Source organism: Acanthopagrus latus, chromosome 4, assembly GCF_904848185.1.
Source record: "Acanthopagrus latus isolate v.2019 chromosome 4, fAcaLat1.1, whole genome shotgun sequence".
In the NCBI taxonomy this organism is placed as follows: domain Eukaryota; kingdom Metazoa; phylum Chordata; class Actinopteri; order Spariformes; family Sparidae; genus Acanthopagrus; species Acanthopagrus latus.
The window spans coordinates 17,337,241-17,361,106 of NC_051042.1; the positions used below are offsets into that span (position 1 = coordinate 17,337,241).

Below are 23,866 nucleotides of genomic sequence, written 5' to 3' on the forward strand. Positions count from 1 at the left end.
GAATGTTGTTTTGGATATAATCCTACTGCCAGTATAGACAGGGGGAAGGAGTTATGCCTTGTTTGTGTTTCTTAAGTTACCAACCCCCCTGACATTTTCTTTAACATAACAATAAAATACTAAAAGCTTAGCTGCTGACTGTTGTCACTGATATCAGGTTTCATCATAAAAGAACCATCATTGTGCAAAATTGAAGGCAATCCATCAGAAGTTATTGAGATACTGACATGTATACGTGCTTGTTGAAACTGGCACATGTACAAGCAATAAAACCTGATCTGGTTGTCCATGTGAGGTCACACAGCAACAGAGCTCCTAAATAAAATCCACAAGGTCATCAGAAAACCACTGGAAAAATCATGTTTGTCCAGATTGATGGTGCTGTTGCATTCACTAAATTTAGGCCAGCAAAGGAAATATTATCAGAAAATATAGACTAAAATATTCTTCAGCCACTCTGATGCAATAGTAGAGATGACAGGAGACTGGTGAGAGATGCCTTGAGAGAGCCTCCAGAGAGCCTTGCTTCCTCCTCTACAACACTTTTGTAGTCTGATGATCTCTTCTTTGATTAACCATGTAATCTCTGTTATGGCTGTCTGTACAGCCAGTTCATTTGCACTTTCAATAGCCAGGTAGATTTTGCATTGTGACCAAAATGACATAGTCAGCCAAGAACACGAGCACAAGACCATCCTTTAGTGTATCCAGACATATGGAGCTGCCAGTTTATTACAGATGATCTAAGTGAAATGTAAAGCAACAGAACAGCAACAGACCATCTAGATTTTGTTGGAGATCAAAGTCATTTGTTATTTTTGTAGATTGTGGTGTTGTTAAATGGTATTACATTGTACTGAATTGTCTCTAGTAAACAAAGATCACACCAGTTAATACTGGAAATAATATAAAAAGTGTGTCACAGCTTGATATTGTGTGATATCCATGTAAACATGTAACATTACAGAATAAATAAAAACATTTCCCTTCAGTCCCAGTGAATATTTATTTTGGTGTGTTCAGGCAGCAGCCTCTCCTTGGTCCTTAGTCCTCCTGTCCTTCCTCCAGGCTCGGTACAGTTTGATACTCAGACTAGGGAGGTCGTATAGCTGCTCCATATGGAAGCGCTGCTGAAAGCGATCCACAAAGCTGTTTTCTGGGTCCAGACGAAAGCGCATGGCCCACAGGATCTGTGTGTTTTCCTGGCACAGGTAGTCGAAGGTGTCCATCAGCTCATCCAGGTAAGGATGGGAGTACACCACGTCGGCTGCCAGGATGTAGTCGAAAGAGTGTGTGGCACGGGGGAAACGCTGCTCCACCTCCTGCTGCCCCCAGATGAGCTCGGTGACCTAGAAACACAGATGTTTCAGAATGAATTCAGGATGAAGCCAACAAATTTCTCCCTTGCTTCCAAATGTCTTCCCACTTTTTCATACTCTCTGGTTGTTTTATATCAATCTCTGATATCGGCTGCACTGGAAACACGTAATGAGAGTAGCAGATTTGGTTCATGAGCCAAACATACAATGAGAAAAGCAAGAAAAACACAGTGCTACATAATGTTGCTGATGGTTTTGTCAACACTAAGCACCTTAGCTGGATATTTTAATATATTCATTAGGTTATCTACTCGTCAATATGAAACATAAATATGAAAACCTACCACAGGGATGTACCTGCATCGGTCCTTAGTGTTGCGCATAACATTGTATCGGAGGTTCCCCAACACATCGGGTAGGTCAGTAGAGGTCACCCTGGCACCTGGAGAGAGACAGTGCTGCTGACTGTTAAAGGACATGAGACATAAACAGCATCAGAGGGAAAACATAATTAAGATTTTAAGTCAGAGAGGGAATTAAGAGCCAGTATTAACATCTGTCCTGAGTGATCCGATCATAAGTGGACAGCTCTGAGCCCATCAGCTCTCACCTGGCATTAAAGTGATAGTTCTGGCCTTTTGATTCGGGGCTGTATGAGGAACTTAAACCTCATCAGGGAGCAGGCACAGCTGTGCTTGTGCGTAGGAATATGAATGTTGTACGATTTAAGGGAATGTAGTGCCAAAGGAAAGGGCTGTCTGATGGTTCTCCACACAGAGGTAGTGCTTATGGTCATGTACTGCAGGTAACTCACTGACTAGGGATCAGTATCTTATTCAACCCCACATCAAAAGACCCAAACTAACCCTTTAACAGGGTTTTAATGGACTTTCTGTGATCCTATCTCAGTTAACCACTCCATAAACAAACATATATGATGTTTTTTACACAAAGAAAGAAATACCCTCATGTATAAGTTACAAGATCACCCAAAAAGGTAAGAATTTGTTGTAGACAGCATTTCACACAGTTTCTAACGTTTTTCCTGACACATAAAATTGAGCAATTTTTAAAGGGAGCCTGGGAGCATAAAAACAGTTTCTCATATCACTTCAAGTTTGTTGTATTTGTAAAATTTGACATGTTCATCATCAGTAAAATGTTCCCTCTCATTTTGTATAAATACTAAACTGCTAAAGACCGGGGGGGTAATGTGCTCTTCAGACACATAAAACAGACAGGTTGGTACAGTGATGCAGCAACAAACTGCCACTTTTAATAGGGAAAGACACTGCATTTAATGCCGAATTTCCAAGAAGGCATGAATGTTTTAGAATTTGCTGTAGCCATCTAGCAAAGTTTTTTTTTTTTTTTCAAGTTGCTCCTCATTCAACAACTCTAAAAATAGCATGATTTGTTAAGGGAGTCTGGGGATACTGGGGTAACAAGTTCCATGGTTAGTTGAAACGGTCTTTTAACGTGCTAAATTTGGCAGGCTAAGAGAGCCCAGTGCCTAATGCCTCTCAGCGGTGTCCCTACTTGTGATCAGAGCTGTCCACTTGTGATCGGATCACTCAGGATGGGTGATGACATCAGGTCTGAACAGCCTCAAAATGGGTGAAATCAAAACAAGATCAAGCTATCAAAGCTCATCATCTGATTGTTTTTAGTTTTCTGTACCTAAGAGGCTGGATACGATGGTGACGAGCCCGGTCCCAGCTCCCAGTTCAATCACATTTTTGTCCATCAGGTTGTATTTGTCTCGGTTGGTCTCTAAGAAATGACACAACACCATCGCCTGTTCGGGGGACATAAGTTTACAGTTCACAGGCAGGACTTAGAGTAATGCTTACTATAATGTTTGGGATTAATACATTAATTTGAGAGTACCGAGGGCCAGAGTACAGCTCCATAGAGGTCTGTGGACTCTTTGATGCGGATCTCCATATCAGAAAATTTGTATCCCTCCCAGGCCTCCGTTCCAATGAGAGAGGGTGAGAACTGCCGAGCCATGATGGCTTTGGCGAGCTCTGCATCCACAGCAGCACCTGCTTTGACACCCACAGGAGAGACGGGCATTAAAAAAAGGATTACATGCTTATATACAAAGTGTGACATAGAAAGCACAGGATAAATTACAGGACATTTTGACATAATCACAGTCAAGTGCTCGGGTGTAATTAATCACATCAAAGATTGCTAAATTGAATTTTGTGTATTCTGGGTCAATGGGATAACACAATGGTACACTTTAAATGTTATGGAGCTATACTTCATGTTGTTAACTGTGCTCTTTCTGCTATGACATTGTAAAATGTCTGCAGTGAGTAAGGTTACACTTCTCCTCTCCACATCATAACAACGCATCAACCCTAAATTCTTGTTTATACTCAAAAACTGTCATACAGTACACACTGGTGACGACCTCAGTTTTAGACCTCCCTCTCCCTCACCATGTCTCCTGTCATCTCTGAAACTGTCCTATCAATAAAGCCGTAAAAAGGGACAAAAAATTAAAAAGAAAAAAGCAAATAAAAACTGTAGAAAACTATATTATTAATTGGAATTTGGGTGAACCAGTCCATCAACGATCCTTCCAGGTACAGTCTTAAAATGTCAACAACAACACCATAAGACAAGAGGACGACTGTTTTATCAAGAAGAGGAGTAATCAGGCTGTTTTGCTTTCATATCGTATCACAAGTAACACTTGATTCTCTGCTCTATAAATGAAGAACATTAATGCCCCTCTGATCCTGCTGCATTTGTTTGTAACATCATGCCAGTGTGTCAGACTCCAGCTATGTGTGAGCGCTAACAGTTACTCAGTGCATAACTTCGGTTATGTCACAGGGCTTAGAGAAAAGGTCAGGGGAGCCCTCCGAGCCACAGTGCAAAGGTGGAAGGGGGTCAGGCTCAATTTATAGCTTCTCATTCTCTACCTGTCTGTCTCTCTCACAGTGCGTGTGTGTGTGTAAATATCTGTGCATATTTGCTATCAACAGAGACACAGTTGTTTGCGGGGAATAGATATAATAGCACAGCCACACGTCTCACAAGCTCTCACATTTAGCAGATATTGTGAGATTTAAATCTCTGCATACATGTCATGATTTTTAAGACAACATTTTTTTCCAGAAAAAAACAAAAACGAAAACAAAGGAAATCTTGTGTACAGTAAGTAACAATTTAGTGGCACTTACATGAGAAAGAACAATCTTAAGTTTTCAGTTTTTGTATTACCTCAAATTCTCACCTTCGTCTTTGGTGCTGGAGTCCTCCATGGCCTTGGACTGTTGAGTCTTAGTATCTGTAGGAGTCCGAGCAGGAGGGCGAGAGCACCCTTAAAAAAAGAGTCAAACGAGCCAGCAGCTGTTCTCGGCTTACAGTCCTTTGTGTTGGGTCAGTCTGGATCCAGATATCTAGCAGGCTGCCACCCTCTGCAGTTTTAAGTTACACACAAATAAAGTGTTTTCCAACTTCTAGTCCAGCCACCCCAACCCGACCCTCAACTCACCACACATTTCTAGCTCTCTGCGGACATACTGCTGCGACTCTCTGCAGTAAAACTGACTGACAGCAGCAGCTGCTGTCACACTGCTGAACTGGAGCCAACAGGGGGCAGCTGTACGTCATTCTCTGTGTTACTGATCTTCTTCATCTGAATTATATCAAGTTTTTTTTTTGACCCATCTAAATAAAAGACTTGCTTATTTGTTTATGTTTCATGTGAATTTATAGGCGTTTGTAAGAAAAGACCAGAATTCAAAAGTAACTCCAAAACTATAGGAGGCAGCATAACCACCAATTGCTCACTATGCTGGAGTTGCTACCTTAGCTGCTGTTAGCATGTAGCTCAGTTCGCTGTGGTGATAAGTGGCCTTATAAGCTGACACTAATCCACCTGGATACAGCCGGACACCAGACTCGGACTGACCACAGCCTCTGACAGATCCCGTGAGGGACAAAGTATGGAGGTGATTTACAGCCACTCTGACCAGGATTGACAACAGGGAGGAGAAGACGTGACAAGCGGGGGGGGGGGGGACAGGAGAGGCATGAGACAGCAACAGCATGTAGCCAGAGTTTACCCGAGTGAATTGAGGATTTATTTTGTGATTCAAGGTTAATGTGGAAACACAAACCAAGACTGGAAGACTTAATCTTATTTTAAAAGTTTTTGCCATCACAATTTTACAATGAGTGAACGAGTCAGTTAAGCTTATCTTAGTTCAGTAAAACACACTTGGATTCAGACGGTGTGCAGTTGTATATTTTTTTGTTTAGTAAGGAAAATCCATGTAATTATATTTCCATTTTGTGAATTTTGTTTACTTATTAGACTAAGTGGCAGACTGGTCGTTTTGTTTTACATCTCCCAGCTCGAACTACAGGGGCATCATCACCAGACTCTATTGCCTCTTGTGGTACAAAGTGGTATTACTTGGCAGGACGGGCAGCAGGCATGCAAACTTCATCAGACATCTCTGCAACAAAATACATAGATGTCTTACATGGTTGTTTCTGCACATAAAATGTTACTTCTGATCATATCTAATGAATGGCCCCTTAAAATTCAAACAGATGCTCTCTCCAGCTTGTTTTGCTAAAAAAAAAAAAAAATTTTCCTCACCTAAAATGTCCGATTCATTCATAAAGCAGAGATTCTATTTTTGCATTCAGGCGAGAGGGAAGATGAGTGGTGTGCGTATGCCGCAGTAGGAGGCGACTGAAATACAACCTGAAGGAAATTCAAGGGACGTGTGCTGCATGCGGAGCTGCACCTGTCTCAGTCTCACATCAGCAAAACAAATGACCACATCTGAGCCAAGCTGACCTCTACTGTGGAAAATAATGACTTCAGAATACATGTCCCTAAAGAGTTTTATGAAAAATATTATTATCCTGGCACAGGTACAAAACACATATTCCATTATACAGAAAGAACTCACTTCATTGCTGTTACAGTTCATGATTCATTTACACATTTTACATTTAAATATCACATCGTGATATTACAGTAGCATGATTTCGAATTCATATTACAAAAGCTCATAGAATTTGTTATATATGAAGTCCAGTTTTCCCTCATAGCTTCTTCCCTCCTCTTTTGCCTCTCATGCTTCCTCTTCCTCTTCCTCTTCCTCTCCCTCTTGTGCTTTTCGATCCGTGGCCTCGCCGGCTGCCTTCGAACACAGATCGGGCTGTAACCATAGCGATTTCACCACCACCGTCGCTGTCGTCACCCGAGCTGCTGCTGCTCCCGCTGGCCCTCTGATCTGCATTCTTAGTCGACTGAGGAATCTTTACTGGTAGGGGCTCCTGGCTGGTGCTGCTCAGATTCTTCAGAGGTGTGAGAGGAGGTTCAACAACTACCGCAGACCCTAGAAACCCTCCTCCTGCTGCAGACCTCTCCCCTTCCCTCTCTCCTTCTCCTCCTTTCTTTGGACTCTTGCTCACTGCTTTCCCCCTCTTAGATTTGGATGGGGATGGGATTTCCTCGTCACTGTCCTCCTCTTCCTCCTCTCCTCCCTCTCTCTCCTTTCTCTTCATGCAGGTGACTGCTCGGCGGAGTCGCTGGCTGCGAATCGCCTGCTTTTCCTGTTGCTCCATGCGGAAGAATGAGTCAATCCGCAGCTGAGTCTAACCCAAAACAGAGAGAGACATGGTGTAAATGTTGTTAGACTATGAAGTGGTTTTATTTCCTCCATTGCTGTTTTTTTAAAAAAGATTCACAATCAGACTGGAGAAATTAAAGAAAGATGGGAGTATGAGTAAAAAAAAAATAAGTCGAGCTTTCCACACACCCTGGTGGTAGAGTAACGGGTTGAGAATTAACAGTTACCTGCTGGCTGTTGAGCTGCTTGATGACAGGCTGAAGAGTCTCTTCTGTCTTCCGACTGGTCCAGCCAAAACGATTCAGACAGAATGTAAAAGACTGGTTAAGGAAACTTCATTCATTCATAAACACACAGACACAGACACACAGAAAGGATATTCTTTGATCATGTCCAGTTGCGGCCGTCCCCAGCTGAAGGAGCTGTCCGACTCGTCCACGGCAGGTTGCAGGTAAGCCTGTGAAACAGCAGGGTTTGGGAATCCAGGATGCAGTTTTAGGTCCCGCAGTTTCTTCTTGACCTTCGTGTCACGGGGGTCAGCTGCCAGACGCTTTTTCTCCTGAGCCTCTGACCACCATTGACTAGAGGGAAGAAACAATAACCAGGTGCTAATGAGCCTTTACAAACAGTAATCATCAAAAATATAAAATAACAAATATATAATATATCGAGTGTATTTTAAAGTGTAATATATTGCACAGAAGTTGAAGTTAAATATGCTGAGTTGACATTTATTCAGGATTCAAAATAATACAGAGGCAAATATAAACCCTCAATTCATTTACAACTGTGAAAAATATTATCAAATGTTGAATAAATTGGCTTTAACAACAAGTTTATTCACACACACTTGTCAAAATTTGACACCCACAGTCAAGAAAGACCAGAGGGACTGAAGTCTTAAAGATGTAAAGATTTAGTTGATGAGAGAGAACTACAAAAAGTAACTACAAGCTGCCAGATAAAAATGTTAATGGTATCAGAAAAAATAAACCACAACTGTTTCTCACACGCACACACGCACACCTGAACTGTATGAGTGGCTCCAAGCCCGGCCCTGGAAACTCATTCAGTATCTCCATGCCTGTCACGTATCCGACCCCCGGCACGCCCTCTGTGTAGTCGCTTCCCAGCAGATAAGCCAGGTTGATCAGTTTTGTCCTGTCCAGACCTGAGAAAATGGAAAAAAAAACAAAAAAAAAACAAAAACGAGGTAGAAAGAGTGAGAGAAGTTAAGCCTTCAGCATTCTGTCGGGTCAGTTTGCTGACAGCCCATTCATCATCACCAACAGCTGTCTCTGATATGTGCAATATGAACTCATCAGATTAGCGCGGGACTGCTTTATCTTTATATAATTTCAACACCTCACTCTCTTATAGTAGCCAGAAAATAGCGTTACAACAACCCTGGCAGCCGCAAATGATGAAAAGAGTCCCTGAATAACCCTTTCACATGCACATAATACATTTCAGGGTAAGTTTCATGGAAAAAAAAAGTTTCTCCTAAAGACAGGATGTTGAAGTGCTAACTGATTTGACTGAAGGTTGGATTGGTGGCCCCTAAAACTGTTTATTTTCTAATGTTTAACGTTAACTTAGTCTACTAATGAACAGTTGACAAGATATTAAACACACACACTGAAGATGGTGACTACTGACCCAGTTGGTTCTGCATGTCACTGTACTGGAAGTGTTCAACATATTTGTTCTGGCTGAAGAAGTTCTTGTAGACGTGTCTCCCTCCAAAGAGCCACACGTCTGAGTCGTCCGTGATGGTCCCGTGAGTGTGGTCGGCGCGGTCGAGCGCTGCACACTGAGCCTCAGCCTCCATCGGTGCCACCAGGAACGGCACACCGAAAAGCTGCAGCAGCTCCTGATACCACAGATGAAACCAGTGATCACTTAGAAAAGGAGGCAATATATGCACATGTTGGGGTTATACTGTCATCATACAAGGACGGTATCTGCCAAGATTTAAAATTAATTTTGGCTTGGGACCCTTTTATCTCAATAAAGCATCTGTAGTCAGAACTGTCTTCGCTCTTTAGCAGCATTATCAAAACAGCCGATGGGATTAATTAAGATCGGGCACTCAGAGGTTTTACAATAGGTGGTGATTTTATGAAAGAGGCTGACAGCCTTTCAGGACATTTAATGGTGCAAGTGATTTGATACTGTGTGGCTCTGAAAATGTTGGCAGGGGCACCACAAAGTAATGTAATCCCCAGTCGGTATAGCACCTTCTCTGCGCTGACACTTGAGAGTCCAGTGTCAACTATTCTCTTGGGATTAGATGTGAGGGTGATTTGTATGCCCACTTGGTACATGTGATGTGATTTTGTGGCGTCTCTCATTCACCTGGCTCTCCAGGTACATCTGTCCAGTGACAGTGTTCGCCATCCTCTCCTGCTGCTGCTTCAGCTCCCTCAGGCTGCTCTGCTCCGCCTGCAGAGAGCTCTCCAGATCCTCCAGCTCATCCTGCAGCACAACATGCACACCGTCACTGTGTCAGACCTCCCTTATACACTTCAACCTGCTGGACAGCTCAAGCTTTAAGTCCTGCACACCAGTTCAAACATGTCGTCAAAAAATCATGTGCATTTCACTTTTTCATTGCTGTGTTTATGTTTTTGTTTTTATATATCTGGACGTGGTTTTTGAAGCCACTGGCTAACCCTTTAAAATCAGTTGTGTTGTGTGTCAGTCTTATACCAACAATATTTACCATATCAAAGTGTTCCCATTCATTGATCGCTGGAGTGGATTCTGTCTCTGTTCTCTCCTTCAGCTCTTTCTCTTCAGTCTGGCTCTTTTTAACATCATCTTCCTCTAATTGCGAAGCAGCAGCTGGACTGCTGGGAGCCTCTGCTGAACTTTCCTCCGGCATTTCTTCTTTTTTGGTTTTGTCTTCAGGGACCTCATCTGAATCATCTTCGTCATCCTCTTCAATTTCTTCTTCTGACACCTCAATAAAGCTCTCTGGGGGAACAAAAAAAAACAAAACACTTTTGTTAATACATACCGACTGAAGAAATACTGAAAGGATGTAATCTTGTATCGGCTGATACTGTACCTTCTGACTCACTCTCCTCACTGCCCTCTACAACATCACCACTCCTGTTCTCTGCAGCTTCGGTGGACTTTTTACTGCTCTGTTCTAACAGCACAGGACAGACTTCAGTCTCAGCACTCAGAGGTTTTCCACATATCTGGGCACATATCTGTGGTTGAACCAGATCTTTGTTCTGTGTGTTAAACCCATGGTCTGATTCTCTTCTCTCCAGTTCTCCAGTCAGCTGTCCTTTCTCTGTCTCCTCTTCTGACTTCATCCCTCTGTCGTTTGGTTGTTGCAGCGCAGCAAAGGGAAGTGCTTTATTTCTTTGTCCAGTCATTTCCTCCATCTCATCTTCAGAACTACTGACTAACAAACTATCTCTCACGTGTAAACTTTGGCCCGTTGGGTCCCTCTTAAAATCCACCTTTGCATTATTAGTTAAAGATTTCACATGATGAGGTTCTGGCTCGTCCTCTGAGCTGCTGATGACCACCAGCGGCGCAGGATGATGAATTTTCGCCTGCAGTTTGGTGGGTGAGCGTGTGATCGGAATCTCCGCAGCACCATCCTCCTCCTCAGTGAGAGCTTGCTGGATTGCCAGCAGGGTGCGTGGAGACATACCACCGCTCTTTGTATCCCGGACAACCTTCTCCTCATCTGAGCTGTCGTTCATTGCAGCCTGAATAGCCTTGAGCGTGCGAGGCGAGGGTGGTGACATGTCTTCTTGGGACAGTTTTGAGACACAGGGTTTGGAGTCTTCCGAGGGGGGACTCTGCGCTTCCTCCTCTTCCTCACAAATAGGTCGCCACAGGGGTTCAGGCCTGCCCACTACTTTTCTTTTGTTGCCTGACAGGAAGCCCCCTGACCAGGGTGCAGCTGCAGGTTGGCTGTCAGGGGCAGTCTCCTTATTTTTGCTGCCTACGCAGGAAAAGTAGAGTGTTGTTTTAAACATAAACACAGAGACTAGCATTTTTAGATTCATGTTGAAACAATAAGTCTCTTTTAGTAGTGAAACCTGTTAAAAGGTTCAGTGTGCAGGATTTAGGTGCTGAAATGTAACGCAATGTACATCATAAATACTGATATAAAATACTATGACACATATCATCATGGATGTCCTCACTTTTAATTAGTATAAAGTGGGAATGGTCTTCTGAAACCAGTCGGTGCGACTCCACGCTGTGACTCTGCTCCTCTCCGTCCTGTTCGTAGAGCTGTGGCGCACCGCCGGCGTTCCTCTGGCTCATCTCTTTCTCCACCACCTCCAAGCGCTGGTTCAAGTGGTTCCTCTGCAGCAGACCAGCCAACTGGTACTGGGAAAAGTCCCCTGAATGCTAAGAGGGAACGTAGAGGAGTCTGCATTGGTGAGGAGGAATCAGGCGAGTACGTGGAGTCGGAATGACAGCGAAAAAGTACCTCTGGAGGTTTCTGATACATGGTCCGGCGTCTTTTGGAAAACTCCTTCATGTCCTTGAGTATCTCGTGTTTCATTTCAGGAGGCAGGCTGGCGAACTCCTCAGAATTGATGTCCACTGAGTTGGGGCCTCCGTATGACTCTCCCTTAAGTTTAAGAGAAAACTGTATCACATTTTTGTAATACAGCCAGAACCAGACAAGCGTTGATGCCATGTTATTTGGTGGTGTTGCTCTTGTGCGCGTGATAATTTTACCTGGTACATGTGAAAATCGTCAACCATCCCCTCGCACTCTTTTTCTTCCCCCTCATCCACCTCCTCCTCCTCTGAACTGCAAGAGCAAAACACATTAAAATGATTATACCAACAGAATTACAGGTGAAATAACTATGTAAAAGAAGGGACAGTTAGTTTTTAACTTGGCATTGATGAAAAAAATTTTTTTTTTTTGTTATTTGGGAGCTCTGTTTATGCAAAGGGAGCCAAAAAAACCCCAAAGCTTGGAATGTCAGGTTTTGTCTTCATTGAGCATAGACGAGATGCTTTTCAGCCCAGTTTCACAAACAATGGATGTAAAGCTGTAAATATTCTGACTGAATTACTCAACACTTTACCCACAATAACAAGTGAACGGAAACCTTTCCCGGGCGCCTGACCTGCTTTTTTCCTTCTCCTCTGCAGCGGGCAGGGCTGGTAGAACATACATGTCATCCACCTCATCTCTCCTCACACTGGAGAGGCTGGGAAGGGGATCCTTACTGTGGCAGGAAACAAGTGAGATACTTAAAGGAAACATAATAGGGTTGCTACAAGTATAGGTTTACATGGTTTAATGCTCAAAAACACATCAGTTTTTTCATACTGTCTCATACTCTTCCCCCTCTGTCTTAAACAATTTGTTTCAGCTCCTGTCTCTTTAAGCCCCACCCTCCCGATTTCTCAGTCTGCTATGATTGGTCTGCTCACACATGTCTGAGCCAGCACCGCTAGCACCAGAATAGCTGTGTTAAATCACTTCATACATGCAAAACTACTCACTAGGTATTAATTATGCAAATATGTGACATGTTGACATAGTGAGATGTCACAAGTCATGGAATTAATAAAGGCATGACTACTGACAAAGCGTTTTAGGAGCAGTGTTTTCTGTGGAAAAGAGGAACTTCTTTTAGTGCACACGCTGACCCTTTGAACTACAAAGAGCAGGTGTCGTGGGGTTTTTTTTGGCTGCACCTTACCTGCGGTCTCCAAGTGCAGCTTTGATAGCTTGTCTCTTCAGGAAAGTCTTGAGGAGTTTCTCATTGGTCTGTTTGGACTCCCGACTCAATTCCTCTTTCCTCTGCCTCCTCAGAGCCTGCGTGAGAGCGAAAGCAACTTCCAACAAAAGAATATAGAAGAAGTATTCAATATTGGATTATCAGATGTGGACCCGGACGTACCAGAGTCTGTCTCTTCAGCAGTGGCGCCTCCCCATCAAACACAAACACTGGCCTGATGCGGAAGAAGAGCAGCTTACAGATGCGGTGGAAGAGAGTGAGGAGGTGGGCGTTCTGGACACTGTTGCCTTCACGGTCCCTCACCCCCTTCACTGCCTGGTTCAGCCATATACTGATGTCTGAAGGTGACTGGTTAAGGTTAATGCAACGGCTCAGCAGAAAGAACAATCGGCTACATTTATAACGCTGACACGGATGGGAAAGAAAGATAATAAATGGTAGACAGACAGATAAATAAATCATGACCGATTCAGGATACCAATGGCAAGAATCTTTCCTTCCAGAGTCTCGGGGTTGATGGGTTTCCCTGTGCTCTCCAACAGCTTCCACAGTCCGTGAACTCCCATGATAACTTCAGTCCAAAACTCACCCTGAAGAGCTAAAAGAGCCGACAACAAGTTAACTGTGTGTAAATAATTTTAGCCTTTTCTTATATCAACTCCGAAACCACTGGACTGGAACAACAAGAAACTGCATCATAGCAGTACTTTTCAACATTTGTTGTAACGCTATTTTTGGTCCGTGGAGCATATAAACACTAACGTGAAGGTTCCGCCTCATTCAGATCGACTCGTATTTGGTTGTTACACCACCGGCGTCCTGCACATCCATCTGATCTCTAATCAGTTTCACATTTAGTTTATTTTAAAAGATGTACGCTGGAATAACACACCAATTGACCGGAGATCAGTTTAGACGTGAGGGAACGGAACAGGGATATCGTTCATGGGGGTTTATTTCCACGGGTAACGACTGTCAGGCTTTCATGTTAAACACTACAAGTTCGACAAAATAGACATATACAAGTTAATAGTAGAAATCATGAGGAGAGAGGTTAGAATAAGAATTTGAGGTGTTTATCTGCGCATAAAATTGAACACTTAACTCCCTATTGTCCAAAACAGGGGCGATTTCCCGACAGGAAGTTATGCCTGTAAAGCGTACTCAGGGCAAATTTGTGCACATTTGCTTTCGCCAGAGGCCAACTGTGTCCGGTGGTAAAATAAACAGCTTGTGGCTCCGAATTAACTGTAGAGGTTGGATCCATTGTCTACCGGTGTGTTATTTATACCCTCGTCTAAATCCTAGAATAAAACATACGATATGATAAGATAAACTGGGACACGTCTTCCCTTGTAGATAATACCTATCGTGGTTGCGTTAACGTCACGGTGACTTGTGTTGTTAAACTTCCCTTTAACGCTCCTCGGCAAACAGCTAACGTTAGCAAGCTAGCTTATCGGCTAGCTACCGTTATCTTGTAACGTTATCAGCCCCTCAGCTGTTAACCCTGACCTTTGACTAGCGGGGTGTTTTGATGCTGTCAAAAACTCTTAAGACTGCAAACGTTTACGACAAAGTACTATCCCTTTTGTTTACTGTCGCAGGACGAAGAACCACCTGAGATTCACCTCAACTACAGACTTCCTTCTCTCAACCGAAGCCACCTCCACCATGACTACCGCTGTGAGAGGTATGTGCTGCTGTAATTAAACTCCCAGTTCTTTACATTTCCTACCTGTTTTGCCTGTTTTAAGACATAATCACAGTGATGCATATGTTGTCTTGTTTTATACTGTTTGTTTGCTACAAAATAAGAAATATTTTGACTTCTGTAAAAGTAAATAAGCATGAAACCGATTTCTTTTCCTCCTGCTTACATTGTTAGACTTACTGTACTAGGTTTAGACTGAACCCGATTCTTTCATTTAACTGCTCAATCAAGTGAACATGAAACATCTGAGTAATTACTTGATTTTCCAATTGAAAAGTCTACTCTAAAAATTGCGTATTCCATCCTCATGTTTGACTTCGTGTTATACTTGTGCCAACACAAACACACTGACACTGAGATACTGGACCTGAGTTGGTGCCAGTACCAAAACTATAGTTTTTACCCACCTTACTCTAAAGAATATAATCCAATCTTCTCCAGTTTTTATTGTGGTCCAAACACAAGCATTAAGTTACCTGAATATAATGCTGTGTTAATCTGGAAACAAATGAGTTAAATCAGGAACTATATGATCAAAGATGGTGTAATCTAGAGAACAAGGCTGACCAGTTTTTTTTTTTACATTTAGTGCAATAGGCCCACTTTGGTGGGTACACAAAAGTACTGAAGTTCAAAGCCCCGCCCTGTGTGTTTCTAGAGAGGGACTGTGGTGAAACCATGGATTTTTTTGGCCTGTGTGGTTCAGCATTGGCTAATGAATTGTTCTGTTGCTGTACTGTTTCATTAATTGTTTCTGTAATCGAAGAAATCCCACTTGTCTTAGTTTCTCCAATTTCCTCAGACCCTGTAAATGTGTACTTTTAACCTAAATGACCATTTTTGTTGTCTTCATTCGTCATCTCACCACATCTTGCCCCTGCCTGCACCTTTTAATCAAAAGAAAGGGTTAACAAGATAACAAGTCAGACCAGTTTTCATACTTTGAGCAACACATTTCAACGACACATTTCGGGGGGTACCAAAAAAGTATCAAGGTTCAACACCCAAACTTTTGTGCCTCTAGAGAGGGATTGTGGTGGCTAAACCATAAAGCCTTGACCTGTTTACTTTGGCATTAGCAAAACACATTTTTTGTCATGCAATACAAAGTTGACTAAATACGTATTCACCGTGGTCAGAGAAACCTAAATAAGTTAAAGGAATGTTCACACCTCCAATTAGACATTAAACTCCCAGTTCCCAGAATCCTGACTGATTCTAATTGAATTTCTCGGGGCGCCTCCAAGTACTAGATGTAAATTTGACCTTATTGCTTTCTTACAGATTCTGCCGTTGTGCCTATCCGAGGTGCTGGCGATGGCATGGAAACTAAGAAACAACCAGCTGTCCTGGAAGTCAACACGGATACACCTCCGCCAGGTCCATCCGCACTTCCCCTCCTGAAGGTGGCAAGTCCAAAACACAGCCCCAAATGTACCCATCCCACTTCCATGGCTGCCCCCCAACCTCTCGGGGTTCTTCACCTGGGCAGGGTGAGTCGGGAGGCTTGTGCAGAGGTGGAGGCTGTGAGGATCATCGTCCCCCGAACCGCTATTAGCCGAACCGGCCGTGCGGGACCTGCTGAGGGCAAAGTTGAGGCTGGACAACAGTCTGAGGAGCAGCACTCTCCCCCACTGCCTCTGGTGGAGGACTGGAGAGGACAGCTGGAGAAGCTTCAGAACTCTGAACGCAGGCTGCTGCAGGATAAGGAAGGTCTTTCCAATCAGCTGCGTGTGCAGACCGAGGTAAGGTCCAAATGAAGCAGGTACATTTTATTTAGATATCCTGTCCAGTTTATGGAATGTTTGCCTTGTCAAAATGTCTTGAATTTGGCTTCAGATAGTTAATACTATATTATCATGCTCCCTTTTGTTTCATTGAGTCGTCTTAGCATTGAGTCCATTGTATTTATGTTTATCTATCTTAATCTGTATTTAAGTGTGGAAGTGCTTTTAAGTCATTATAAATGGAAAATAGTTCGTTTCCTCGTGCATGTCTTCAGCTATATACAAGGAATTTGTCATTTTTTAAATAAATTCTGTTTTCCAGGTTAACCGAGAGCTAAAGAAACTGCTGGTGGCATCAGTGGGCGATGACCTTCAGTACCACTTTGAACGCTTGGCACGGGAAAAGAACCAGCTGATTCTGGAGAATGAGGCTCTGGGCCGGAGTCTGGCGCACACCGCAGAGCAGCTGGAGCGGATGAGCATCCAGTGTGACGTTTGGAGGAGCAAGTTCCTGGCCAGCAGGTATGAAACAGACAAAGTCGATGGACGCTTGGTATCGACCGTTAACATCATCGGTTTTACTGCATCTGTCACGGACATTTCGGCACACAAGAATTGATAAGAGATTACATAATTGCTGTGATCGTGCAGAGTAAACACCTCCATCATTGTTGTTTTTCAGAGTCATGGCAGAGGAACTGACGAATGCCAGAGCAGCTCTGCAGAGACAGACCAGAGAGGCACAAGGAGCCATTCAGGATCTGCTGTTAGAGAGAGAGGAGTTCTCCAGAGACATGATGCTCACTCACAGGTTAACATAAACCCTGAACCATCATCACTTGATTAGATAAAGTGGTTATTTTAATGGGTCACAACGTAAAACATCTAAAGCAGAGGCAAGGAAAGGAAAGGATTTCTCTTCTAGGTTTGTAACATGCATGAAGAAAAGCTTTTGAAATGTGTTTAAAATGCATGAAAGGTACATATCTACTAGCTGTACAGATATGCCCATGAATATTAACCAGATCACCATCACATTTAACTCGCTGCATAACAAAACTACAACATTAACAGCTGAGCCACTGGTGCTAAAGCATGAGTGAATCAGTGACAAACAATCTGCTGATGCAAGCACACCTTCAGTGCTTCGTTTCAAAATAATAGTGTATGAGTGCTATTGTTTGTTGGCGGCCAATCAGGTACAATTAAAAGGCCAAAGATAATGGCCCTTCAAAAGGTCTGCAGTATTTTGTTCATAAAGATGATGATGTTAACAGATTTTATGCTGATGTTGCTGCTTTTCTGTTGCCAGATCTTTGGAGCAGCTCCTGGTGTCTCTGCAGTGGGGCAGGCAGCAGACGTACTACCCCAGTGCACAGCCCCTCAGCACCGGGGAGCTGGCAGCAGCCAATCGCAAGCTAGCAGACGCCATCAACTCCCACCTGCTGGGCAACACCACTCCTGCCGGCAGCAGTGTGGTGAAGAGCAGCAACGCAGCAGCTGAGCAGCTCTGCAGCACACCGGCCGAGAAGATGGCTGAGAAGGTAAAAACTTTATATCTGTGCAAGTGTGACCCTTTCTCTGATGTTTGTAAAAATAAAATAAGAGTTTTCAAAATATGTTCTCTGTTTTCTATCTTAGGTGCTGAAGATTTTAGATCCAATTTCCTGTTCAGAAAACAAGGCAGACCCTCCACTCAGTGACTCCACCCCCCCCAACTTCCTCAATAATAAGAAGAGCATCGGCAGGTTTCACCCTTATACCCGCTATGAGAACATTACTTTTAACTGCTGTGAGCGCTGCAGTGGAGATATCCTGGTGCTGTAGACGTCAAGAGGTGACAAACTACCCCCCATCGGACACAGATGCAGCATCAGAGCTCATTTCAAATGACTGAAGTCTCAACAAGAATGTGCATTGGATTATAATGCTGTTCTGTGTTACAAGACTTATTCAGCCACGTCCCAAACTTGGCTGCTCCTGCAGACATTTCTTTTCAAGTGTGTAGCTAATTGTTGAGATTTCCACAATTTCAGATAATGGTTTTAATTACTTCATCAACCTGCTAATTATTTTGCTCTCTTAACTTGAAAAAAGTAAAGATAATGGGGTTATTTGTTCAGGAATGTGAGAGTGATGAAAACGGTGCATTTCAGAGTCTTTGTAGCCTGGTTTAAACCATAGCAAGTTGTATTTATTGTTGGGATGAGAGGTCAAGATGAATCAGTGTTACAGGGTGACAAGACACAGTTGACATGTCTGCTTATTCAAACTTGAACATTATGCTTTATTTCATTATTTATGTATCCTTAAGTCAATTAGGAACAAAGGAGCAAACTGGCTGTAATGTCTGAGGCCTGACTGGGCGGCCTGTTGTGTAAATAACCCTTCCGGGAAGTTAGGAAATATCAGATAAGGAGATAATTGTGCAGCCTCTTGTTCACTGTGAATGTATGATAATGAAAAAAGTGAGGTTGCCTCTTTTACATGCTGGTAAGATGGTGCTATCATAATTTAAACATTTTAGTCATAGATTTTGTATATTTAATGCTGCAAAGGCATTTTAGTATACATTATTTTGGAAGTGATTTTATGATACCACTATCGATTTTTATAGTGCCGCAGTATTGATTGAAAAAAAAAAAAAGCCCAGATATTATCTATTGCCCGCACACAAATTCAGTTATTTTGTGGTGTTTCAAAGAAAAATTGCATATTTCTAAACATTTCCCACAAAGATCTTTCCACAAAGTTATTTTGTTTTCATTTGGGTGATATTTTGTGTAATTCATTATTTAAAAAATCGATTTAAGACTTTCTTTTTGCTTCTTTATGCTATTATGAAAAAGTAATATATTGCACGTCTTTTTGCAATTTTCTAAAACCAAGCTGTACATTTTGATTTATTTCATCTGTAACGGAGAAATGATGATGGTGACTGTATCATCGACAGTGAAAGTAACCACAAGAATGTTTACATTTTGTTTTCCATCTCAGAACAAAATAAAGACCAAAGTAGTTTCTATCTTTAATGTTCTTTTTCTTGTCCTGCATTGAGTCCATTGTTGTAAAAAAAATACCAAAAATGTCATACATGTAAAGATATCATGCTAAAATATTACTCTTGTGAAAGTCATCCATATGAACAGAACTCTAGTAAACCTCTTAAAGATTCTTTTGTCATATGAATTTGAGTACCAAAAGTAATTTCCGGGCAATAAATGTACTAAAATATCAAAAGTAAAAGTTAAATTTTCCAAACAATTATCTGCCTGGCTGATTATCGGATCTGATACTGAGCTTTTCTGATCATCAGGATCTTTTTTTTCACTTTTTTAGTTACATTCCATCATTGATTGAAACCCAGTAAAAAAAAACAAAAACAAGTAAGAACCAGTGTCTACCTGTTACAACATTTTATTCACCACTTATATCAGTTTTTGACTTTTCCTCAAACAGTGCTTGTACGCATGTTCTTATTTACCAAAGTTACAATTTTTGTTGTCTTCATTCGTCGCTCCACCATGTATTGCTCTTGCCTGCGACTTTTCTCCCCTCCACACTGTTCTTAAATGATGTCCGTACTCTGGTTGAAGCTGGTGTGTTTTCCCTGTCACTGTATAGTCCAGCCATTCTGTCTCTCCCAGTGAACCCAGACTGTCTAATGGGCCTGTTCAGACTCTGTGCCTCATTTTTAAAAGTCCACCTCTCACCATCCCTATTCATGACTCCCTTGACTCTGTTATTGTTACTGTTATTCTGTTTCTGTTGGTAGAAGCCATCATGCTTCCTCTTGGGAACGAACTTAAGTGCCTCCTCCCATTTGCCCGTGTCCTTAAGAGTGAGCATGATGCGGACCATCTGGTCCAGAGTCAGATTTTTGGCTCCCACCTCCCAGTGGAGGAGCTCATCCAGCGGTAACCGGGCTGTAGCCAGCTTCAGTCGTTTGGCATTGGCCAACGACAAGCCCGACTGGCTTGACCTGTCCACCAGACCTCCGATGATGTAGACCTTAGAGGGGTCATATGTGTGGAGGACATTGGGCGAGTCTGCAGTGAGGTATACGAGCTGCTCGCGGGGGAACATATCGACATGCTGACGGTCAGTGGCGGTGATGAGCAGGCGGTCCCAGGCCTCTTCTCCGTATCGTTTGAGCAGCTCCTGCTTGTAGGCGCCGTCCGGCTGCAGGTTGCAGAAGTGGAGGTGGTAGGGTTCGGTGGCACGCCGGTTCCACCCTTCCACCTCCATCAGCTGGGAGACTGTGTTCTCCAACTCTCGCTTGGACATGTTGGACTCATAGCTCATGTCGAACACAAGCGGCTGACCGAACACCATGGCCTGGGCGCTCCTCCAGGCCAGCACCTTGTCAAGGGAGCGGGTCCAGAACTTAAGGAGGAATGCTTTGCCACCCTGGCTACTCTGCTCGATCGAGGCTTCCCTTTCTGCCTTCCTCTTCTGCTGCTTCTCTTTACGCGCCTTCTTGTGGCCCTCCTTGATAGCCAGGAACTTCAGGAACTTCTTCCTGGCGGATTTGGTGGTAAGCTCTGCCAACGACTGAACCTGTTCATCAGTTATCTCTTCAGGGACAAGCCTCCCTGCGAGCCGCCACATTTCAACCAGCTCCCGAGTTGCATCCAGCGAAGAACCGCCACTCACCTTTCCCTCTGCTTCATCGTCACTTGCTTCATCTTCATCACCGACACCCTTTTTCTCTTTCGATGCAGCTTGAGATCTCATGACAGATTTCCATTTTTCCAGATCTACTGTCTCCATTTTCTCGGATATGTCGCTTTCTGGCTGGAGGGCATCTTTCCATAGTGGGCTCCCAGTATTCAAGTGGCGAACAAAGAGTGTGTGGTGATCACAGGCGCTGCTGACTGGGAGGAAACGCAGGACTTTCCTCTTGGTGACACAGGATGCCACAAGATGACTGCACCTCCAGAGTTCACGAAAAGGCTGATTGGAGAAGAGTCGTAACATCGTGACAATAAGCTTTACACTGGAGCTGTGTCAAGAGTCCTAAAACCATGAAGCAGGGGCTGTCAATGCTGGACTGCCGGCATGTGAGCGGAACCAAATTTGTTTCCAACGCGGTGCTCTTCGACTTCCTCTGTCACAAAAACGTTACTGGCAACAAAAGCGCCTCGTTAAAAGTCCTATTTAATGTCCACTTGTCTCAGCTTTGAGTTCCAAGTTGTGTTGACTTGTCGCGGCGTCCATGCTTGCAAATATTAGAGGAAGGTCACGTTGTTACACGGTGTCACACTGAAATGTGTCGTAGCGAAATGTCACCGCATGACACAGCATATATGGTCTTAAGGGCTTATCTGACTGACCACATCAAGATATATCAATTAGAAAATGTATTGCCACTGTGATTTGGTATGATATTGATAATCATATTGCTATTCTATGTAGTATTATAGTAATTACTTTTAGGCTGACGTAAAAGCATAGTAGTCGTTTCTAGCCGGATTTTTCTCAGCGTCGTACAGAAATTGTGACGTAATTTCCCCCGCTAGCAAAACAAGTATCGCTAATTTGTTAGCCATCGAAAATGAGTTTGTTTTTGCCTAAATTAACTTGTAAAAAAGACATAGATGAAGTTATCAAATGCGTGGCAGAAAAGGTCGTAGTTTTGAGGTTTGGGAGAGACGAGGACTCGGTCTGTCTCCAGCTGGATGAGATTGTAAGGAGGACCGTAAATGCACATAACTGCTTAATGTTTCTGTCACGACTACTTTTCTTTTGCTCAATTGTCGTTTCTGTCCGTCCGTCCAGCTGTCAAAAACGGCCCATGACCTGAGCAACATGGCGTCCATCTACATCGTTGATGTGGATAAAGCTCCCATCTACACAAGATACTTTGACATCAGCTACATCCCCTCCACCGTTTTCTTTTTCAATGGGCAGCACATGAAAGTGGATTATGGGTGAGTGGATGAAGGATGTTGAAGGTTTCTTTTCTTTATTTTTTTTTCTTTACTACAAAATATCAGACAATGATGAAAGTGACAGTCACAATTTTCACTGCCCGTTGACATCGCGAAACTTCTTTTGTTGCCAAACTGAAAATCTGGCTGAAATTTTCATACGTAGAAACCTCTAGAAATGACTTTGGGCATTGATGTATGCAACATGAAGGCTGTATGTCAACACATGCACAAATAAACTGTCCTTTTTTTCTCTTGCAGCTCCCCAGATCACACCAAGTTTGTTGGCAGCTTCAAGACCAAGCAAGATTTCATGGATCTGATTGAAGTCATATACAGAGGAGCCATGCGAGGGAAGATGATTGTCCAGAGTCCCATCGATCCTCAGAATATTCCCAAATATGATCTCCTCTACCATGGAATTTAAGAGAAAGCATTCTGGTTGATTAAAGGACAAACACATTTGTTATACTTACAAACAATAAGCAGCCAGTGTCTCAGATTTTCAACAGATGTTATCAAATGTCCCGTAGAAGGCAAACTGAAAACAGGGCAGTTCCCTCTGAAGTCACAATGGAGCAATGTTTTATGTGTGTCCCTGTAGCCTTTGTGTAATCAAATACACATACTGTGATGGGTTCTGTTAAAGTGCCAGTTGTCACTGTTATTAACAGCAGGTTAACAGAGGTTCAGCAGCTATTCTGATCGGGTTCATTTTTCTTGTGAAAATGCTGTGTCGTCTTGATGTTTCCCATGGAAATGAGCTGCACATCAGCAGAGACATACAATTAATTTATGCAGTGTACATGCTGTGTTATTATAATAAACTTTTATATTTTATCTCACTGTAACCGTTACTTATGCATTTTATTTGGGTGTTCATCTAAACTAACTGAGCAGAGTAGCTAGGCATATCTTGATTGTTTTGACAATAACTTGCCTTTTCATACAGGCATGTAGCAATATTTCACTCCTAAGGTATCTCTTCACAGCTGTTAATTCAACAGTTCTTTGAAATAAAGAAGTCAAGTTGCCTTTGATGTAGCACTTAGAATTACCATGACCTAGGTGACTGAGAACCTACATCAACATACTTCTCAACATGATAGGATGTAGTTTGGGTTACATTTCACTGCAGGAAAGTAGAGCTATGTTACCCCCAAATCACCTCCAAAATGATTAAACTCTATTTACAGCTTCTGACCTTTGACCTTACATCAAATTAATTCCTTCAGAGGTTAGCTCATCATTGTCTTTGCATCTCCTTCCTGATAAATTAAATGTCTTAGATAGAGTTTATTCATTTTGAACTCACTTTACCACACTCTTGCAAACAGCGACTAACTGTACCGCAGTAGAATGGTGTAGGTGTAGGAGATGGAGACAGAGCATTGCAATCCCATAAAACAGCAGGGGGATACACCAGGCTCACGAGATTATCACTGGCAACTTCCTCTCATAGGATGGATGTTATAAGGCATTCATGCTGCATTATTTGCACAGTACCTATGTAGGCAGTTCAGTGAAATTTCTAGAAAGCTGTACATTGATAATGATCTGTGTGAGTGTGAGTGCCTGTTACATCACTAGACATGTTCATAGATTATATATGAAGATAAACATACAATCAAACAGTAACTGTTCTATGTTATTATACATATTCTGTATTCATGGTTGATTTTTAAGTTAAATGAAATGAAAAGTCAGTGGCACCACTGTTTATAAGCCGTAACACTAAAAAAATCATTCAGCTTGTTTAGCTCTAGTTGGCAAGTAAAACTTAACTTTTGATGTTGTACCCTCCAAAC

At 42.7% G+C, this 23,866-nt stretch overlaps 5 protein-coding genes and 1 long non-coding RNA gene across 12 annotated transcripts; 3 read left to right on the forward strand and 3 right to left on the reverse strand.

Annotated features, from left to right (window-relative positions):
* Window positions 1-697: 697 nt before the first annotated feature.
* Window positions 698-5,286, reverse strand: mettl21e (methyltransferase like 21e). 4 transcript variants are annotated; one of them, XM_037096372.1, is made up of 6 exons: window positions 5,153-5,286; window positions 4,576-4,759; window positions 3,210-3,370; window positions 3,000-3,117; window positions 1,664-1,761; window positions 698-1,349 (listed from the first exon to the last, which is right to left on the reverse strand). In XM_037096372.1, exons 2-6 carry the CDS (start codon window positions 4,601-4,603, stop codon window positions 1,020-1,022), a joined length of 735 nt encoding a protein of 244 aa, XP_036952267.1. In that variant the 5' UTR covers window positions 4,604-4,759; window positions 5,153-5,286; the 3' UTR covers window positions 698-1,019. The 4 variants fall into 4 exon arrangements, with proteins under 4 accessions (XP_036952267.1, XP_036952268.1, XP_036952269.1 ...); XM_037096373.1 differs by lacking the exon at window positions 5,153-5,286 and adding an exon at window positions 4,837-5,112; XM_037096374.1 differs by lacking the exon at window positions 5,153-5,286 and having other exon boundaries at window positions 3,210-3,367; window positions 4,576-5,109.
* Window positions 5,158-7,105, forward strand: LOC119018586. 2 transcript variants are annotated; one of them, XR_005074792.1, is made up of 4 exons: window positions 5,160-5,296; window positions 6,003-6,233; window positions 6,518-6,631; window positions 6,877-7,105. It is a non-coding gene; the product is annotated as an uncharacterized LOC119018586 (long non-coding RNA). The 2 variants fall into 2 exon arrangements; XR_005074793.1 differs by lacking the exon at window positions 6,003-6,233 and having other exon boundaries at window positions 5,158-5,296.
* Window positions 6,186-15,001, reverse strand: ercc5 (excision repair cross-complementation group 5). Of its 2 annotated transcripts, XM_037096363.1 has the most exons (16): window positions 14,806-15,001; window positions 13,163-13,282; window positions 12,847-13,022; window positions 12,646-12,761; window positions 12,064-12,165; window positions 11,663-11,738; window positions 11,409-11,552; window positions 11,116-11,326; window positions 10,011-10,910; window positions 9,663-9,916; window positions 9,296-9,415; window positions 8,597-8,810; window positions 7,964-8,108; window positions 7,318-7,518; window positions 7,165-7,249; window positions 6,186-6,962 (listed from the first exon to the last, which is right to left on the reverse strand). In XM_037096363.1, the coding sequence occupies exons 2-16, from the start codon at window positions 13,248-13,250 to the stop codon at window positions 6,408-6,410; spliced, it is 3,387 nt and encodes a 1,128-aa protein (XP_036952258.1). In that variant the 5' UTR covers window positions 13,251-13,282; window positions 14,806-15,001; the 3' UTR covers window positions 6,186-6,407. The 2 variants fall into 2 exon arrangements, with proteins under 2 accessions (XP_036952258.1, XP_036952257.1); XM_037096362.1 differs by lacking the exon at window positions 14,806-15,001 and having other exon boundaries at window positions 13,163-13,414.
* Window positions 13,497-19,150, forward strand: blzf1 (basic leucine zipper nuclear factor 1). 2 transcript variants are annotated; one of them, XM_037096365.1, is made up of 7 exons: window positions 13,497-13,649; window positions 14,292-14,377; window positions 15,683-16,143; window positions 16,448-16,647; window positions 16,808-16,936; window positions 17,438-17,669; window positions 17,767-19,150. In XM_037096365.1, the coding sequence occupies exons 1-7, from the start codon at window positions 13,630-13,632 to the stop codon at window positions 17,950-17,952; spliced, it is 1,314 nt and encodes a 437-aa protein (XP_036952260.1). In that variant the 5' UTR covers window positions 13,497-13,629; the 3' UTR covers window positions 17,953-19,150. The 2 variants fall into 2 exon arrangements, with proteins under 2 accessions (XP_036952260.1, XP_036952261.1); XM_037096366.1 differs by lacking the exon at window positions 13,497-13,649 and adding an exon at window positions 13,805-13,960.
* A 367-nt stretch (window positions 19,151-19,517) lies between these two features.
* Window positions 19,518-21,412, reverse strand: trmt10c (tRNA methyltransferase 10C, mitochondrial RNase P subunit). The gene has a single exon (XM_037096364.1). The coding sequence runs from the start codon at window positions 21,103-21,105 to the stop codon at window positions 19,633-19,635; it is 1,473 nt and encodes a 490-aa protein (XP_036952259.1). The 5' UTR covers window positions 21,106-21,412; the 3' UTR covers window positions 19,518-19,632.
* A 188-nt stretch (window positions 21,413-21,600) lies between these two features.
* On the forward strand, window positions 21,601-22,909 carry txnl4b (thioredoxin-like 4B). Its single transcript, XM_037096376.1, has 3 exons — window positions 21,601-21,814; window positions 21,907-22,058; window positions 22,320-22,909. The coding sequence occupies exons 1-3, from the start codon at window positions 21,683-21,685 to the stop codon at window positions 22,483-22,485; spliced, it is 450 nt and encodes a 149-aa protein (XP_036952271.1). The 5' UTR covers window positions 21,601-21,682; the 3' UTR covers window positions 22,486-22,909.
* The last annotated feature ends 957 nt before the right edge of the window (window positions 22,910-23,866 follow it).